The sequence below is a fragment of the Mustela lutreola genome, chromosome 5 (genome assembly GCF_030435805.1).
Source record: "Mustela lutreola isolate mMusLut2 chromosome 5, mMusLut2.pri, whole genome shotgun sequence".
NCBI classification, from domain to species: Eukaryota; Metazoa; Chordata; class Mammalia; order Carnivora; family Mustelidae; genus Mustela; species Mustela lutreola.
In genome coordinates, this window is record NC_081294.1 from 528574 (window position 1) to 547859 (window position 19286).

Below are 19286 nucleotides of genomic sequence, written 5' to 3' on the forward strand. Positions count from 1 at the left end.
TAGTTTCCGTTTTGAGTTATCTATCAGAGTTTGGAGCTTAGCTCTTTGTATAGTGTTTGTAATGGTGGTTCACAGTGTATTTGTATAACTTAACACAGTCTGCTTGTGTGGACATTTTACCCCGATAAGCAGAACGTAGAAACTTTATAAGCAATGTTTCCTTTTTCTTTTTTATCTTTTATAATTTAGTTGTCTTAAGTATTTTCTCTGGATACCTTGGAAACCACATTAGTTGTTTTCCCTTTTCTTTTACAGTCATCCAACATGTTAAATAACTCTAGAGGAAACATTGTTACTACGTGTTTCCCTGTTTCATTATTCGTTCTTCATTCCTGGTGCTTCGGGTTTTCTTCTTTTATCCTTCCTCTGTGCTGGAAGAGATCTCTGCAGCAGTTGCCTTAGGACGGCTGTGCTGGTGAAACGTCTCTCTGTGTTTCTTCACTCGAAAACACCGTATGTCACCTCAGTCCCTAAGACTGTTTTTGGCGGATACAGAGTTCTGGGTTGAAAGTTCTTTTCTTTCAGCACTTGGGAAATGTGGGGCCCCTTCCTTCAGGCCTCCTTGGTTCTGAAGCATAGTCCCCTGTCCTGTGAGTAGTTTTCTCTACCAGTAATGCCTTTTCTGGTTGCTTTCGAGATTCTTCCACTGTTTTTAGTTTTTAGAAGTTTATTTCTGATGTATCTGGGCTTTTTTTTTTTTTTTTTTTTTTTGGTCTTTATTTTGTTTGTGGTTTTCTCAGATACTGGAATATGTACCTGTATGTCCTTTGCCAAATCTGATAAGTTTTCAGCTATTATTTCTTTAATTGTTAAAATTTTTTCTTCTTTGTCACACTTTCCCTTCTTCTTGGAACTCTAATTGGAACTGCACTGGGACCTGTTGTGACAGGAATGTTAGATCTTTTTCTGCGGACCCTTGAGGCTCTGCTCTTTTTATTTTTATTTTTTTTAAGTGTCTTCTCTCTGCTGGTCAAGTAAAACAATTTCGATCAATATGTTGCTGCATTTACTCTGGATTTTGGCTTCTGTCGTCTCCTCCTGTTACTGAGCTGCTTCTGCACAGTGCTTTTGATTCACTTATTGTATTTCACGTTTCTGAAATTGCTGTTTGTTTTCTTTATGTTTTCTGCTTTTTAGCCAAGACTTCCTATTTATCGTTTGTTTCAAGAATGTTGATAATTGTTCATTGAACTATTGCTTTAAAATTCTTTTTTTTTTTAAGACCTTATTTATTTATTTGACACAAAGAGACAGAGATCACAAGTAGGCAGAGAGGCAGACAGAGAGAGAGGGGGAAGCAGGCTCCCCGCGGAGCAGAGAGCCCGATGCGGGACTCGATCCCAAAACCCTGGGATCATGACCTGAGCCAAAGGTGACTTAACCCGCTGAGCCCCCCAGGCATTCCTTTAAAATTCTTGTTAAAAAGTTCTGACTCTTGTCATTTCTATGTTGGTGTCTGTTGATTGTTTTCCTCATTCGAATTGAGATTTTTTTTCAGTTTTTGGTCACTTTGTATTGCGTCGTGGACATTTTGGGTATTAAGAGGCTTTTTCTTTTGTAAATCTCATTTCAGTGTTGGCACTGAGTGGGTGCTGCCTCACGGCTGAGGTGGCGGCCAGCATCCTGTCACATACACACTCCGCGCATGCCTGTGGGCCAGCCGGGGTAGGCGTCGGGGTCCACTCATGCTTTCTCGGTGCCGTCCACGGTGCAAGGCAGATGCACGGTGCATTTTTTACTGGGCGCTGAGCTAGCGTGGGGCTCACATCAGGGTCCTGGGCCGCAGGCTCCCGTCCTTGTCCTCTCCCGTGGCCCAAGGGCTTACCCTTCTGTGCCAGTCGGAGTCCGTTGGCCGTTCTAGGTGGCCAGCTTCGTTGGCCCTCAGACTGCGGTGTGTGGACGACAAAATAGAGCAACGCAGGGCCCTCACCGCTTGATGGTTTTCTGGAGGTCCCTAGACAGTGGGGCTCCCGTTCCCCACCCTCCCGAGGGGTCTGGTGCTTGTTTCATACCTTGGTTTCCAGGGAGTTAGGCATAGGACACGAGTAGAAGTAGGGTGAGATGGGTCTATTCTGTCTTGTGTGGAACTGGAGGCCCACAAATCAATTTTAAATTTGACTGAGATGTGTTTTAAAGCATAAATATTCCTGAGGAAGTGTTGATGTGCCTAGACCCAAACTGTCTTTTTGATTACAGAAACTTATTATTGTAGCAACATTTACTTACTGGCTGCGCGTTGAGTGTGCCACGCAGAGGATGACCGTGCCCTCGTGTGTAAGTGGCACGGACTAGGCAGGCTAGCTAACCAGTGGGCTTCTGATCGGGACCCCTGAGTGGAGGCTACGCAGGCGCTGGGCTGAGCAGCCAGGAGTCAGAGTAAGAGCCCGGCTAGGAGGGCCTTGCTGGTGGGGGGTGCGGTCTGACAGGGGAAGCAGGGGCGTGGGGAGCAGGGCAAGGGCTCGGAGACATTTGGGGCATAAATAAGCTGAAACCTTGAGTGCGATTCTTTAATATCACCGTTCAGTTAAAAGTAATTTTCTGTTCTTAGCTGAGCTCCAGTCACTGTCTATTCCCGGAACTTACCAAGAGAAGATTACTCATCTGGGAACTTCTCTGGTGAACCTGACGGGTCTGAAGTCTCTAGACCTCTCACGCAACTCCTTGGTGAGTCTAGAGGTAAGTTTTAAGTTTGTTTCTTCAAAGACAACTTACTGTTGTCAGGAGCAGTGCAAAGTACGTGTATAGTCAAAAATACCCTCTGTGGGGCACCTGGGGTGCTCAGCGGGTTAAAGCCTCTGTCTTCGACTCAGGTCGTGGTCTCAGGGTCCTGGGATCGAATCCCGCATCGGGCTCCCTGCTCAGCGGGGGGCCTGCTTCCCCCCCTCTCTCTGCCTGCCTCTCTGCCTGCTTGTGATCTCTGTCTCTCTCTGTGTCAAATAAAGTCTTAAAAAAAAAATCTTACACCTGCACTTATGTATAGGCTGTATACTTGGGTCTGATTACAGGTGGTGTTTTTCTTGTGCATCTCATTACGTCTTTAAACTACTTGGACAACCAGAAGTCCTATCTCTGATGAAGACGATTGTATCTTTAAGGGAACTAAAATAAGGCCCCAAAGACTGTTGTGTGTGCCAGTCAGTCTGTCCCTGTCTGCGCTGCGTTTCTCTTCATCCACATTGGACGCTCACATCTGTTTATCATCTGCTTGCTGGTGGCCTCAAACCCTGGAGTGGCCAAGCCACGGGCGTGGGGCTTCCCGCAACGCTCCTGACGCGGCGGGCGCTTGGCCTGCTGAGCAAGGAAGAAGCCGCCGGCTGATGGCAGCGCGGGACGTTGTGTGAACGCTGCCCGTGACTTCATGGAGAAGAGGCTCGTGCCGCCCTTGGTAGATAGAGACCCCTAGCACGGGGCTGGGAACCTGCCCAGAGTCCCCCCTCCGGGCACCGGCTGTCCCGGTCTGTGCGGTGTGAGCGCCAACTGCAGGAGACGGTGACAAGCCGGTGGAAGCGGGCCGTCCCCGGTGCTGTCCGGGCTCTGTGCACGTGACCTTCCACAGCCGCTGGCCGCTCCCTGCATGGGACCCGCGGGCTGCCTCCGTGGAGCACGCCCGTCTCTGTGCTCTTCCTGCCAGCCGCCTGTGGCCGTGGCCGGTGCCGGTGCAGGTGCCAGTGCAGGTGCATACCACGCCTAGCTCACTGCGGCTGAGCATGAGCTCACTGTGCCTTCGTCCCGTTGGCAGGGTGTCCAATACCTGACCGCGCTGGAGAGCCTCAACCTCTACTACAACAGCATCTCTTCGCTCGCCGAGGTGCTGCGGCTCCACTCCCTGCCAGAGCTTGCCGACGTGGACTTCCGGCTGAACCCCGTGGTGAAGAACGAGGCCGACTACCGCCTCTTCGTCGTGCACATGCTTCCGAAGCTCAGGCAGCTGGGTAGGTGCCGCGGCCTCGCTCATGGCAGCGCTGGGCGGCGACCCGCGCACTCCGCTCCCTGTTTGCGCCCGTGTCTCACCGGCTGGGTGTTGTGGGGCGCTGCCTGGGAGGAGGGCGGGGAGCTCTGGCCACAGACACCTGCCCGGGGCGGCCAGGAGCTCAGTTGTGGGGGAGGGGCAGGCTGCTCTGTCACTTTCTGGCCCTCCACATTGTCACTGACTGGCCTGGATATACTCTCTAGGATCCGGTGGCGTTTCCTTGCCGGGCTGCCCAGGCTTCATCTTAGGCAGTTGGATGCTTCCTGGTTCCATGTCCACTTGGAAGGGCAGGTAGAGGAAGAGAAGTTCATGTGTCACACCGTCCCCCAGACAATAGGGACGGGAGAGTGAGGTTCTGTTTGCAGGTAGAGCTGCCCACTGGCTTAGTCACCCGTGTCCCTCAAAGAAACAGGTCTGTGTCAGACCGTGGGACAAGCTTCCAGGGAGCCGGCCAGCCACGCCCGGGGGGAGGGTCATGCTTACAGAAGCCATCGTGGCGCCTCCCCAAGCCCTTCCTGGTTACCAGGAGTTGTTTTCGTCATGAGCGTTGTGCTGGTGCCCACCTTGTGTCGCCGCACCCGTGAGAGCGTGGCGTGTGAGCCCAAGGGCACACTGAGCACGGGGAAGGGGCTGGCTTAGAGCCTGGGCCCCTCAGTCCGCCGTGTGAATGGGGTCATAAGTGCCAAGCAGTGGCAGAGTCGGCACGTCCCCGTGAAGGGCAGTGTTGCTCTGTGTCCTTAGTGATCACAGTGTGTCCTCAAGCCTGAGGGCCAGTTCATGCCTGGTGAGTCTGGGGGCGTTCGGGCGTCTCTGTCTTCTGGGAGCTGACCTAATGAAACCAGAGTCAAGCCGGATCACAGCAGCGCTTGTCAGGGAAGACGGTCCACTGTCCTTGCACGCGGTAGGTACTGAGCTGGGGCCACACTGTGGCTACTGGCCTGGCAGCGCCCAGGTGGTATCCGTGGAGATCCCCGTGTTTTGCGTCTCTTGGCTATAGCAGGTTCTCTCGCAAACGCTTTCTGCACAAGCTCGCCTCCCGGTGCCCCGTCCCCCGTGCTGCTGGGCCGTCAGCTCTGGGAGCCTGCCGCTCTGTCGGGCCGCGCCTGCCTGGGGTTAGGGGTGGGCTGTGGGCATCAGTGACCAACCCCCATCGGTACGTGTTTAGTTTGGATTTTCAGGTGTTTGGGGGGAGTACGTGCTGGTGCTCTCGCTTACTTCCGTTTACCAGCAGTTGAAGTTGGCGCTTTCACAAGCATTATGGTCCACATTATTGAAAAATTTTGCCGTCTTCAGTCTTAAATCTTTACTTTTCTCTTCATTATAAAGGTTTTATATTCAGCCTCTTAGAGTGTGCAGAAGGGACATAATGAAGAGGGGCAGAAGGAGAGGGAGAAGCAGGCTCCCCACTGAGCAGGGAGCCCCAGCGGGGCTCGATCCAAGGAACCCGGGATCATGACCCGAGCTGAGGGCAGACAATCGACTGAACCACCCAAGTGCCCCCAGAGCATTGACTTTTGATGTTGGGAAGCATCTTAACCCTCAGATATGCTGAGGAAGACCCAGGAGTAAGAACTGATTAGAGGCCTTCCGGGGCCCTGGGCACTCAGGCGGGGGCAGTTGATCTGCGCATCTGACGGTGCAAATCCTAGGCCCAAACACAAGGCCTTGACGTCCTCTCTTTAGCGAGTTCAGGGTTCTTATCCACAGAGACGTCTCCGACGTGCTCAGTGAGGTTCGAGAACCTCACAGGGCGCCCAGGACATGCATTAAGGGAGGGCGGTGCTGAGAAGGAAGTGCGCGTGAGCCGCGTGTCCCTCCCCGCGGCAGCAGGCTGCCGGCACGTGGTCCCTGGGGCTGCGCCGCGTGGGAGCCAGCCAGCCCTGCTGGAGCCCGCACTCAGCATCTCTGGGAAGCCTAGTGTAGCTACGACGGCCCAGCATTCCTTTCCTGGGGCTGCACAGTGCTTAGGGGGGACTCCTGGGGCAGTGCCGGCCTGCCTGGGGGGATGGAAGGTCCCTGAAAAGTGGTGGCAGTCCTGGTCATGTGCGGTTGGCTGCAGGGAGCACGACGGGGGTGCCTTCCTTTCCACAGGGAAGTGGGTGTGCTTCAGGGGTGCTAGGAGGTACCCTGTGGGGTTTGGTCACCAGGGCCTGTCCCCTGCTTCGTGACTTGCTCATTTCTCTGGCATTTTCTCCCTAGATGACCGTCCTGTGAGAGAGAGCGAGCGGAAGGCGTCCCGGCTGCATTTTGCGTCGGAGGAGTCACTCAGCTCGAAGCAGAGCTTCCCCGCTGGTTTCAGAGTCGGAGGGTAAGAGCAGAAGTGGCATCTGGACGCGGAGAGGAGCTGTTCAGACTTGTCTGTGGCTAGAACCTTTACCGGAAAGATACTTCTGTGTGCCGACCGCCACTCGGAGGGCAGCTGTGCCGAAGAGGAGAGGGGCCCTCTGCCCGTTGTCCGTGTTTTCCGTAGTTACTTGTCATAGTAGAATGTTTATTGAAGTGACACATGTAACATCAAACCATGTGAAAGCACGTCCCCTCGTCGCCTCCTCAGCCTCGGAGGCGGCCCCCGCCCCTTCTGCGGCCGCGTCTGCTGGCGGCTTGTTTGCGCCCTCTCTCCTCTCCAGACCGGACCAGCGCACCGCCAGTCGGCGTGCGAGCGCTTTGACGCGGGAGCTGACGGCCGCACGGGCCCTCGCTCCGTGGCCCGACGGTCCGTCCGTGCGGCGTGGTCCTCCCAGCACGCTCTGCTCAGTGGCGGCGGCGGTGCTGGCTCTGCCGTGTGCGGCCAGGCGGTGGGACCGGCATCTCCGGCCTGCCTGTGCCCCGCCTCGTGCCCGCTCCTGGCTCTTGTCAGCTGCCCTGTTATGTTCAACTGCTCTGGGAAGGTTGACAGCATTTCAGGGAGTTCTGAAACCATAAGCTGTCTTCGTGGTTTGCAGGTTGATTTTATTTATTTAGTTAGTTAGTTAGTTAGTTTTTAAGATTTTATGTATTTGTCAGAAAGAGACAACGAGCGCACAAGCAGAGGGGGCAACAGGCGGAGAGAGAAGCCGGCTCCCCGCTGAGCAGAGAGCCGGTGTGCGGCTCCAACCCAGAACCCTGGGATCCTGACCTGAGCAGCAGGCAGACGCTTGACTGGGCCCCTGGGCGTCCGTACAGGTGGATTTGAAAGGGCAACGTCTGCCTCGCTTGTGCCAGGGTCATAGACTACGCCGTGTCGCTCTGTCTAAAGCCTTCAGCCGTCTTGCACCGTATGCCTTAGCTTACCTTTCGGCTCCTCAGCGCACAGATTGACCTGCTCTTTCCCGAAGAGAGCTGGAGCGCGAATACTTTTGGTTCTGCGGACCACGCGATCTCTTTCCCGGCTTTGGAACTCTGCCTCTGTCGCGTGAAGGCACCCGCAGATAATGCTTCAACAAACAAACGGCTGCGTTCCAGTACAGCTTCATTTACGGGGATAGGCAGGGCGCTGGGTTTGAGCTGTGGCCTCGCTTAGCCAGTTTCTGTTCTGATGTCTCAGGATCAGTTCCAAGTCCTTGGGGTCTCTTGTTCGTCGGGTCCCCTTATCTCTCCCGCTCCCCTTCCTTCCCCATTTCAAACCAGACCAATGACTGTGTAGACAGCTGTTCTCAGTACTGTGTGCAATGGTCTGGATGTTTGTGGCCCCCAAATTCCTGTGTTGAACCCTTACCCTGCTAGGTGCTGCTGTCAGGAGGTGAGGCCCCCAAAGGCAGAGCCTCATGGATGGGCGTGGCAGCTCGTGGAGAGACAACCCACCCCCCCAAGTTCCCCAGCCCCTTCCACCCCGTGAGATTCTGAGTCAGGTAGTGTCGACTTCTGACTTTGCTCTTCGTCGATATTTTCTTGGGTCTTCCGGGGCCTTTGCCGCTCTGTGTAAGTGTCAGTTTGTTCGTGTCCGTGGAAGACCTTGCTGGGACCCCTGTGACCGCGGTGACTCTTACAGATCGGACTGGGAGGATCGGACACGTGACAGTCTTGAGTCTTCGTGCGAGCACAGGGGGTCTGTGCGTGTGTTAGTTCTTGATTTCACTTAGCAGAGGTGTGTGCTTTTCCTCAAACAGATCTTGCACACGTGTCGTTGGATTACACCTAATCTGTCGTCTTGGGATGCCTCCGTAAATGGTGCTGTCCTGCTTCATTTGGCACGCCAGATCTTGTTGGTGTGCAGGAAAAGCCTGACTTTTGCATGTTCACCTTGCGTGTGTGTTTCCTAGAGCTGATGTCGCAAAGTGCCACAGACCGGGTAGCTCAATAACAGAAATCTGTTGTCTCACCGTTGTCAAGGTCGAAGTCTGGAATCAAGATGTTGGGGCGTTGATTCTTCGTGGAGGCTGTGAGGGAGAACCTGTTCCTTTAGTCTTCTCGTGCTGTGCTGGAAATCTTTGGTGTTCCTTGGCTTGCAGATGTATCTTACCAGTGTTGTGTCTTCACGTGGCTGTCTTCCTTCTCCCTGTGTCTTCGCACAGGGTCTCTCCTTCTACATGCTTGTTTCTGTGTCCCAGTTTCTCCAGAAGGTGCCGGTCAGGTTGGATTAGGGGCTGAGCCTAGTCTCGTATTAACTTGTTTACGTATGTGAAGATCCCATTTCCAAATAAGGTCACGTTCTGAGGTACAGGGTGTTGGGACTTCCTATCTTTTGAGAGGGACACAATGCGAATCGTAACTCCTTGTGTTTTGCAGCCTTATTTTACTGGAGTTTTTTTCCCCTTGTTTTTGGTTCATTCTTGAGGATTTTCTGCATAGACGATCATGTATCTGTGACAAAGACAACTTCCCAGTCTGTATACCTTTTATTTCCTGTTCTTGTCTTACTGCATTGGCTGAGACTTCCGGTGTGACGTTTAAAAGAAGCAATGAGAGGGGCCGCCCTTGCCTTGCCCTACTTACAGGGACGTGTCTGTTTCTCACCACTAAGTGGGATGTTAGCTACAGGTTTCCATAGATGTTCCCTCTAGTCTTAGTTTGCTGATCATTGTTATCATCAGTGGATGTTGGATTGGGTCAAATGCTTTTTCTGTCATGGTATGAGCATGTGAGTTTTCTTCTTTAGTCTTTTGATGTGATGATTGCATTGATTGATTTTCAAATGTTGAACCAGCCTTGCATACCTGGAATAAATCCCACTTGGTTGTGGTGTATAATTCTTTTTATACGTCGTTGGATACAATTTGCTGGTATTTTGTTGAGGATTTTTGCATCTGTGCTCATGGGAGCTATTGGTCTATAGTTTTCTTGCATGTTAAAATAAGGCTGACATAGTATGAGTTAGGAAATATCCTCTCTGCTTCTGTCTTCTAGAAGAGATTACAGAGAATTGGTGTAATTGTTTTCTTTAAATATTTGATAGAATTCACCAGTGAGCCATCTGGACTTGGTATTTTAGAGGGTTATTAATTATTGATTCAATGTCTTTAATATATATAAATCTAATCAGATTATCCATTTCTCCTTGTGTGAATTTCGATAGAATGTTTCCAGGAACTGGTCTGTTTCATTAGATTATCAAATTGTGATAGGGTTGTTCATAGTTTTACTGTCCTGTTTGTGTTCATGGGATCTGTCATCACAATTCCTCTTTCATTTCTGATACTAGTAATTTGTGTCTTTTTGTTCTAATTAACCTGGCACGGAAGTTTTTCAATTTTACTTTTAAAGAACTAGCTTTTTTTTTTTCCTATCTGTTGATTTCCTGTTTTCAGTCTCACTGATTGTTGCTCTAATTTTATTTCTTTTCTTCTGCTTACTTGGGATTTAATTTGCTCCTCCTTTTCTAAATTCCTAAGATGGAAGCTTGGAGCTTGGGTTATTGATTGTAGATTTTACTGTTTTCCTAATGTATGAATTACATTCTAAATAGTGATTTCACCGGATCCCGCAAGTGTGTTTTCATTTTCATTTAATTCAAAATAGTTGCACATTTCTTGGGAGATTTCTTCTTTGACTCGTGCGGTGTGTTATCCAGGAATTTGCTCTTTAATCTCCCGAGTATCTGGGATTTTCCAGTTCTCTTCCTGTTACTGATTACTAGGTTAATTGCACTGTGGCCGGAGAGCAGACACTCGACACATCCTCCTCTCTTCCGTGTGCTCATATGTGCCTGAGGGCTCCTGGTGTGACCTGTCAGCTCGAGGAGAGCGTGGAGTCTGCAGTCGTTGGGTGCAGTGGTCTGCAGGTGTCAGGACCTCCGTCGGACTGATGGTGCCGTTGAGCTCAGCTGTGTCCTCACTGACTTTCTGCCCGCCGGGTCCATACAGGTCCCGGATGTTACCGTCTTCTTGGAGAACGGAGCCCCTGTCTCTATGTAACGCCTCTTTTATTCCTGAAAACATTCCTGATTTCAAGTCTGCTCCATCTGAAATTACTGTAGATACTGTTGCTTTCTTTTGAATAGTGTCAGCGTGATATATTTCTTTTTAATACTTTCCTCTTTTTTAAAAGATTTTATTTATTTGAGGGAGAGAGAGCGAGAGGACACGGATGAGAGCACAAGCAGAGAACCGGCGGGGGGAGAGGGAGAAGCAGACTTCCCCCTAAGCCGGGAACCCGATGTGGGGCTCCATGTCAGGACCCCAAGATCATGGCCTGAGCCGAAGGCAGCTGCTTAACCGAGTGAGCCACCCAGGCGCCCCTAACCCTTTACTTTTCATCCATATGTGTCTTTATATTTAAAATGGGTTTCTCGCGGGTGACTTGTAGGTGGAGCTTGATTTTGATCCATGTTGAATCTCTTTGCGTTGGAACGTCTAGACCATTGATGTTTAAAGGGTTATTGATAGGGTTGGATTTATGTCTGCCACGTTCATTTCTGTTTCCTCTGTTCCTGTTCTCGTCTTCCGCTCTGTTTCTTCCTTCTGTGGTTCTGAATGAGTGAGTTACACCGTCCCGTGTTCTCTCTGGTTAGCCTCTCAGTGGCACTTACATTCTCACTTTTCTTAGTGTTCACCCTAGAGTATGCAGTAGACTTGACAACTAATCCAAATCCACTTCCAAATGCCGTCGCGCTGCTCCCTGGCAGTGGCAGTACCTCAACTCCCCAGACATTCCTCGTCCCCTCCCGTCCTCGCGTTGCAGGCGCCGTCATCCGCTTCATGGACGCGTAAGCTGTGATCGTACCGGTCATATGTGGGTACCCGTGATCACATACATTGTTGCGGTCGTCTGTTGATCAGTTAAGAATAAGACAAAATAAAAATTTTTATTTTATTCCTTCTCAGTGCTCTTCCTTTCTCTGTAGATCTGTTTCTAGCCTGTATCATTCTTCTCTCTAGACAACTTCTTTTAACGTTTCTTACAAGGCGTCTACTGGCAACACATTCCACTATCCGTTTATCTGAGAAAGTCTTCTTTTCTCCTTCCCTTTTTTTTTCTTTAAGGTTTTACTTACTTATTTGACAGAAGAGTCGAGAACAAGCGTAAGCGGGGGAGTGGAGCGGGAGAAGCAGGCTTCTCGCCGAGCAGGGAGCCTGGTGTGGGGCTGGACCCCAGGACCTGGGGATCATGACCTGAGCCGAAGGCAGACGCTTCAGCGACGGAGCCCCCCAGGCGCCCTCTCGACTTTTGAAGGATAATTTTGCAGGGTACCAAATTCTAGGGTGGTAGCTTTTCTCTCAGCAACTTCAATACTTGGCTCTTGCATTGCTTGCGTGATTTCTGAGGGGGGTCTGATGTAATTCTTGTATTTGTTCCTCTACACATAAAGTGTTTTTTCCCTTTGGCTTATTCCAGCCTTTTTTTTTTTTTTTTTCCATTTTCTTTTATTTTCTCCAGTTTGGTTAGGATCTTCCTTGATGCAGGTTTTGGGTGTTTGTTCTGGCGGCGTTCTCTGGGCTTCCTGGGTCTGTGACTTTAAATACTTTTTGTGTTTCTTTTTCTCTTTCTGACGTTCTCATTAAGCATGTGTTATACCTTGTGGTTGTCCATCGTCCTTCAACTCTTGGGTGTTCTCTTGTGGGTTTTTCCAGTCTTCTTCTCTCCCTGTGTTTCGGTTTTGGACGATCGTGTTGAGCTGTCCTGAGGCCCAGAGATTCGTCCCTCGGCTGTGTCCAGGCCACTGACGAGCCCATCGGACACTTTCTTCATTTCTCTTATGGTGCGTGTGATCCCTGGCATTCCTTCTTCCGTCTTTGTTAGAATGTCATCTCTCTGCTTCAGTTTCCCCTGTCGTCTTGTGTACTGTCTGCTTTTTCCATTAGACCTCTTGACATCATCACTTGTCGTTGTTTTAAACCCTCGTCTGCTAACGCTGGCGTTCCTGCCGTACCTGAGTTCTGACACTTGCTCTTCCTGTTCAGGATTGTTCGGCCACTTGGAGTCCCTTGGGACTCCAGATGCGTTTTAGGGTGTGTTTCTCTGCTCCGGCCAAAGACGCCCGCGGGATTTTGACATGTATCGCGCTGATTCTGTAGGTTGCTTTGGGAAGTACCGACGCTTGAGCAGTGTCAAGTCTTCCCGTCCATGAAGATGGGACATGTTTCTATTTATTTAGGTCTTCTTTAATTTCTTCCAGCAGTCTTTTGTAGTTCACTTGTCCTTGATAGTCTCAAGACTGAACTGTCACAGAGTTCAGAACTCAGAGAGCCTCCTCCTGACCTGACGCAGCCTCGTGATCCAGAGGTGACTGGGAGACCCGAGAGACAGGAACGTGTCAGGTTTCTGTGGGTAGACCTAGAGAGAACCCAAGTCCCCTTCCCGTGGCGCTGGTCCGGAAAACTCTCAGAGGTAGAAAATAGTAAATAGTATCGATTTCTAGTAATAGTAGTAGTCCGATCAGATATATAGCACCAGCACTCATAGTGGGTAACTGAGTATTATCGTTGAAGAGCTCTTGTGCGCTGCCTGTGTTGGAAGTGAACGGCCCTTGGTGTTTGTCCGTCTCCGTGCTGAGGGCCGCCATTGGTAGGGAGGTCGTGTGCTAGAGCACCTCATGCTCAGTGTGGAGAGATTTTCACTTAAAGTGAAGACAGAATTTCAGAACACCACACCCTTTAACTTTCTTGACACCTGGCATGTTGTGGATATGCTAGGAAGAGAACACACTAGCGGATGTCAGAACAGGAGCTTTCTGGACCTTTCGTTCTTGAGTGGACCCTCCTGGGGTTCTGTGCCCTGTTCAGACGGCATGGTGATGTCACGTGACCTTCTTTTCATGAGCGCTTGTCCTGTGGATGTCTTGCACTGACTTCTTTAATAGAGCACTGGGAGCCATTTTCTGCCGCACACCAGCTCCTTCCTGGAGACCCCGTGGCCATGCTGGGGCACTTGTCTTCCTTCACAGGGCTGCGTGCTCTGGTACGGGACTCTGGCTTGAGCGACAGCACTGAGTTTGCTTTTCCTTGCAGACCGTGCCACTCTAGGGCCCTGTGTGCTGACCCCTCGGCCAAGAAGTGCTTGGTCATGGACGCAGATGACGAGGCAGTCCTGAACCTCATTGCTGAGTGCGAGTGGGACTTGAGCAACCCTCCTGGGAGCACAAGTTCCAGCCAGAGGGAGCGAGAGGCCGACCTCCGTAGTTCTCAAGGTAGGCTGCTACTCCACCGCGAAGGCCCAGTGGGCCCAGCCTGTGCTGGGAGCTGGCCGTCTCTGGCCTCTTGATACACAGCTGTGCTTTCCAGAAAATGGACCTTTTCCTGGCGAATCCTCATGACGTCTCTGTGAACTTGAAAATACTAGTGGTTTGGATTCTAGAATTGTGACAGGTGATGTCACCGTAATTGAATATATAGTTCTGCATGTGTGGCTGTTCAAACGTCCTTCCTCGGGTAGACCACGATTTTACTTACAGGCAGACCCAGAAATTCAGAGTAGACGGGTGAAGTGTCCTGTGGTTGGTGACACTAGTGTCCGTCCCCACCGCGAGGGGTGTTCACTTGGCTTAAGAGACGTGTGGTGCTCAGCCGGCCAGGTTCAGGGCTTTAGACCCGACACGGGCGTCAGGAGGTCTTTGCGGCATGCGGGCTTCTCTACAGGCTTTGCTCGGGGCCTCCCTTTTCCACCAGGCCTTGTGTATGTGCGCCAGCTCGTTCCTTCTGTTGCGAGTTTCTGAGAAATTTTCCTGAAGACAGCAGGTTAAGGCGTTAATTTGGGCTAGAATCCCAGGACTCCCCAGCTGACACGAGGACATCTGCCCGGTGGATGTCCTCGCCAGCTCGTCGCAGTCAGTCTTTTCAGGTGTGGCCCTCCTGGGCGCGTGGTCGGGCCTCCTCGCCGTTCTCACGCACACTTCCCTGAAGACCGCTGGGGGGACGCTTCTGCTCCCATCTGTTCCCCTCCGGGTTTCTCTTCTTCGTCTTGGGTCAGAAGAGTTCTTTCTCTGTGGTTCTCTTCGTGCAAGGCCTTTCTCAGCTGTAAGTGCCGCAGCCTCCCCTTCTCCGGCCCGCCTTGTGTGTGCCCGACCGCGCTCGAAGAGAAGCGGCTCTCGCCATCCAGCTTGTGCGTTCTGTTCTCTCTGTGGTTTGTGCTTTCTGGTGTGCGCTTGCTTTGCAGGAGATCTCCGTCTGCCCACGCCTGTGAAGAGGCTGCCTTCTCAGTCGGAAACTGTGGCACACCCGTTGATTCCGTTGATGAGCCTCTCTGCATTCGGCCGGTGTTGGGTCGCTTGTCGCGTCTGCGTGCTGGCGTGGCGCCGACCTCCTCCCGCAGCCGCGCCGTCCGTGCTAAGGCCAGACGGGGCGAGTCCACCTGCACTGTCCCTTTTTCTTGTTTAGTTGAGTCCCGGATAGCTGTCACACGCTGTCAGAAGGTAAAGATGGAATTTCTGATGAAATAAAACTTCAAATGTTTTTTAATAAAATAGAATCCAGACATCTGTTGAGCCCTCTGTCAGCACAGCCTCAGTGTGGGGACTCCATCAGGGCGGGCCATGAGAAGAGGAAGGGCAGCTCTCGAGGCTGTGGTCCAGAAAAGAGGCTTCAGGACCAGTGCTGGGGGGAGCCGCCCCCGCAGTGTGGACAGCACGTGCACTTCACCCCACACCCGGGTGAGCAGTCCTGCGCTTCCAGCCCCTTCTCCTATAAGCCTTTGTAATTCCCAAATGCTAGATTTTTCCTCACTTTTTTGTTGTGCATGTTAAGGTACTTTCAGGTGGGTTGTCCGTGTGCGTGTGCATGTATGCACGCATGCACCCGGGCACACACGATCACCTTTTTCAGTGCAGGCACTGGTCGCTGCGGCCAGAGAACTCGGTCTGCTGAGGGCTGCGCTCTGCCTCCCTTACAGTTTCCGCAGACATGGAGGACTCGACCCTTTCTCAGAAGTCCAGTTTGTCAGCACAGAAGGGGTTAAATCCATTGCCCGCTCCTGGGAAGTGCAGAAAGCGAAGACCGCCTGGCAGGAGATCCCAGGCTCCCGCAGACCAGGAGGGCCTGAGACGCCTGCAGAGGCCGACCGTGTCGTCGAGCCCCGAGGAGACGCTGAGCCGGCAGAGTGGCTCGGAGGGCCGGAGCGAAAGGACCTTGTCTCCCTCAGAGGTGTCGGAGCCCGAGGACGAGGAGCCCTGTGGCAGGAGCAGCACCGGAGAGGTGAGCGCGGGAGCCGCACGGGACTGGGTGGTGAGGCGGGGCTGCTGTAGCCCTTCTGTGCTCCCCCGCCCACCCCTGCCCTCGCCGGCCCCCGCCGGAGAAGCTTGTGCACTGGTCTCCCTGCAGCACCGCGACGTCGTGGTCTGTCGCAGGTGTGCTTCCGGGCTCCATGGCCCCTCCCGCCGCCCTCGGCGCTTTGAGGCAGAGTGTAGGCACAGGCAAGGGGCGATTGTTCTGTGCTTGTCTCAGAGGCGGAGTCCGTCCTCTTGGCCAGGGCGCCGTCAAGAGTCCTGGTGTGGCGGGCGGTGTCCTGCACGTGCATCCTGTGGTTTTCCAAAGGCCTCATCCTGCGTAAGGACGGAGAGTCCTTCCAGCCTCTCAGTGACCCAGAGCCACGTGGGCGCTGACTCGGCTGCTGTTGTCCCTGGGTTTGTTGGAGACGGAGGCACGAAGTGCTGGGAATTGGGGCCCCCCATGGGCGGCACAGAGCAGACTGTGGCATGGCGGTCTGGCCCGTCACTGCTTTAGCAGACATGAGGAGCTGGCCTCCCGCGGGGTTGGTTAGGGGAGCGATTTTGCTTCCTGTGGTCGGTCCTGAGTTGCAAACAGGGAGAAAAATCAGGAGAGCCATCACTTAACTGATCGAGTTCTGGCCACGGGGCCGGTTGTTACAGGGGTCATGGTTTGGCCTCCTGGCTGGTTGCTGTAGGTCGAGCGTCAGAAGGCTGCTCTCCTAGAGGCTCTGGTCATGGCCCGTACGGTCATTCTCTCACTGTCTGGATTGAAGACTGGAAAGGAAGAAAAATGAGGCTCTCTTTGAGATAGGAACATGCCTGGGCCCTTCCCGTGCCCCAGAGGCCTGGCCTCCCACTCTGCCCAGTTCAGAGCTTCGCCCGGAGAACTCGTGCAGGTGCTGTGGGGACTTAGCGTTTGCAGGCGTCGTGGAGTCCTTTGCGGCCTCGTGGAGACCATCCTCACAGCCGGCACTGCCCTGAGCTCCTCAGGTGGCAAACGGAAGCTTTAGTGAGCGCATTAAGGACGCTGGCTCTGTCACCCGTGCCTGAGGACAAGTGTCCAGACGTGGCTTCCGAGGGAGGTGTTAGTGCCCGGTGCTCCCTGGGACACTCAGCCTTAGCTTTTTGGGCGAGGGCCAGGCTTTCGTGTCTTCATGCTGCCCCACCCCCCGTGGGACCTTGGGCAGAGCGTGCTTGCCTGCTCGGCTCTTTCTGGGGGGCCTGGGGTGGGCGGTGGCGGCAGGCGTTGAGGAGCTGTCCCCGCTGGAGTGGCTTTACCTGCCTTGCCTCCTTGCCGGGTCTCTGCTCTTCGGAAGTTCCTCAAGTGGAAAAGCCCTCTGGAGGTTAGCTCACTGCAGAGCCCTAAGTGGGGCTCTCCCCAGCCTTCTGCTTGGAGCTGCTTCCTGGGGACCTGGGACTAACCTGCGTCCCAGCTCTGGGACGGCCCAGAGACAGATGTGAGCTTCTGTGCCCTCCCTTGCCAAATCCCCAGACTCTTAGGAAGTGGGCAGCAGAGCAGAGGCTGTCCCCCTTTCTTTGATAATTTTTCTAAATTATCAAATTTAATAATTTATCTAAATTTCTAATTTATCTAAATAATTTCTGAAAGGAGGAAAAGCAAGAGATGAAGTGCACGCTGACATAGCCCTGGTGGGATGGGCCTGGATGGAGTTGTGATGGTCTCTCCTGGCAGCCCTTCTGCCCACATCGTCCTGGCCTGACCACCATCTGGGCCAGCGTGTGACATCATTACATTCAGGGCTTTCCAGGTGCCCGTGGCTGTTGAGGCCGAGACTGGCTCTGATGGGTCTCCAGCCTCCAGGGGTCCCTGTGGAGTGGTTCGAGAGGGCCCAGAGCAGGCCATTGTGGGAGCTGTCACAGCCTTAGAGCTTAAACCGTGATGTGGATTTCATGACCATCATCTCGGTATGACTCCTTCTCATGGACCCTTTAGTTCCTCCTGGAGCAGGGATGTCACCGGAGATGCACATCCTGTGCCACCTCGGCAGCCTGTGGCCTCTGGATGGCCCTGTGCCCCACCTGTCTGTGGGATGCGGGTGTCCGTGTGAGGCATGGAGGGCACCAGGAGGGCCTGGGGCTTTGCATCAGGCAGTAGCTCCTGGTCCAGGATCACGGCTCTCTCTCCATTGCAGGTGGTCCCCAAACTGTCCTCTGCTGTGCCACCCGGGAAGAAGGCTGCGCTGGAGGTGGCACTTCTGGAGGCGCTCCTTGACCTGGTGGACAGGTACTGGAGCGGCTGCAAGTCCCTGCATGACAATGAGGTGTTCCAGGGTGAGTCGTGAAGGATGGTCCACGCAGACCCGCACTCGGGGCCCCTCCGGGCTGCATTCCATTTGCACCTGCCGGTCTTCTGCTGACTTCTCTCTGGGGCCCACACTCTGTTCGCTCCTCCCCGCTGGCTGTCACTGTCCGCACTGCACTGCACGGAGCATCTGGACAGCCTCCCACAAAAGCAACTGGTGGCTTCCGTGGGGTGCGGGACATGAGGGGTGTCGTGCAGGCCTCTGGCTGTTGGTTTTCCCACCTGCTGGCACCCTGGGGTTTACGGAGATGCCCGGTCACCTGGTTTTGTTGGAGACGCTGTTCACAGATGTTTGACCCTTGTTGTTCTGTTTTATGGAAAGGTTTAGAAGGATCAAAAAGCTACCGCTATTTCTTTTGCACCCTCTGAACATGTGATTGTGTGCAGGGCCCTGGTTTGCTGAGTTTTCACTGGGAATGAGGCACGGGGGGTGGCCCCTTCCCAGGGAGGACTTGGCTTTGCTTCTGCCGGTGTCGGGTGCAGGAGCGCACTATGCACCCTTCGTCCGGAATGTGAGATGCCGCACCCTGGGGTGGCAGTTGTCTCTTTCTCCCACAGCCCAGGGTTCAGCCTTCAGCGTCCCAGAGGGAGCAGGAGCTTGCCGACAGGTCTTTCCTGTCTGTAGACTGTGGGCCCTGCCCGGAGCTGAGCTGTCGTGGCCCTTTAGCTTCTCCTCCTGCAGTCAGGACTCCCCGAGGAGCTGGCACCCGCGGCTCCTTGTCCCGTAAACCGCACCCTTTCTCCCGGTCGTGCAGCTGCCAGACTGGGTTTGGGGTCCAGGCCAGCAGCAGGCGGTGCGGTGGAAGAGAGCGCAGCAGGCCACTAGGTCATCCAGCCAAACTGTCCAGTCATGGCCTTCTCTTCAGGGACACCTTTGCTGTCAAATAAAACTTTTTTCCTGTCTCTCCACCTCCCGTCCGTGATTGGACGAGTGGACATGCAGAGGCCTGAGTGAGGTGCTGTCACTGGTACGCATGTGCCTTTGCCAGGCTCCTTGCTGGTCAGTGTTTCCAAGGCATGTAGTCTGTGTCATTCAAGATGTATGAACGGATCTCGTTTATGCTTCGTCCTTCCAACATAAACGCCGTCCAACATTTGGTTTTTACTCCTAGCTCAGGCAAGACATATTTTGTCCTCGGTGCAAGCATTTGCAACGACTCAGGATAGTTCAACAAGTGTGAGTGAAGAAATGAGCTTCCTTAAGCTGGAGAATAAGTCTCTGCAGAAGCGCCTTGCTGAGCAGCAGCGGTACCGCGCGAAGATGGGCGAGCTGGTGTCGGACCTCAGCGAGGCGCGGAAGCAGATGGTAAGGAAGCGCGCCTTCGTGTTACTTCCGTCCGTGCGTGTGTAGGGTAGGGGCACTGTTTCGACACCATGGATAAGAGGAACACTTCGGGGACGCCTGGGTGTATCAGCAGGTTGAGCCTCTGCCTTCAGCT

At 53.2% G+C, this 19286-nt stretch overlaps 1 protein-coding gene across 5 annotated transcripts in view; it reads left to right on the plus strand.

Moving 5' to 3' along the window:
* CEP72 (centrosomal protein 72) overlaps positions 1-19286 on the plus strand; it is a 31733-nt gene that overhangs the window by 2150 nt on the left and 10297 nt on the right. For 3 of the 5 annotated variants that reach the window (XM_059173552.1, XM_059173554.1, XM_059173557.1), the window contains exons 2-9: positions 2549-2676; positions 3740-3932; positions 6170-6278; positions 13333-13511; positions 14787-14969; positions 15209-15510; positions 17678-17816; positions 18960-19153. In XM_059173552.1, the coding sequence (XP_059029535.1) occupies positions 2549-2676; positions 3740-3932; positions 6170-6278; positions 13333-13511; positions 14787-14969; positions 15209-15510; positions 17678-17816; positions 18960-19153 (1427 nt within the window). The remainder of the gene's footprint in view (positions 1-2548; positions 2677-3739; positions 3933-6169; positions 6279-13332; positions 13512-14786; positions 14970-15208; positions 15511-17677; positions 17817-18959; positions 19154-19286) is intronic. The other 2 variants (XM_059173553.1, XM_059173556.1) reach the window with 2 other exon arrangements.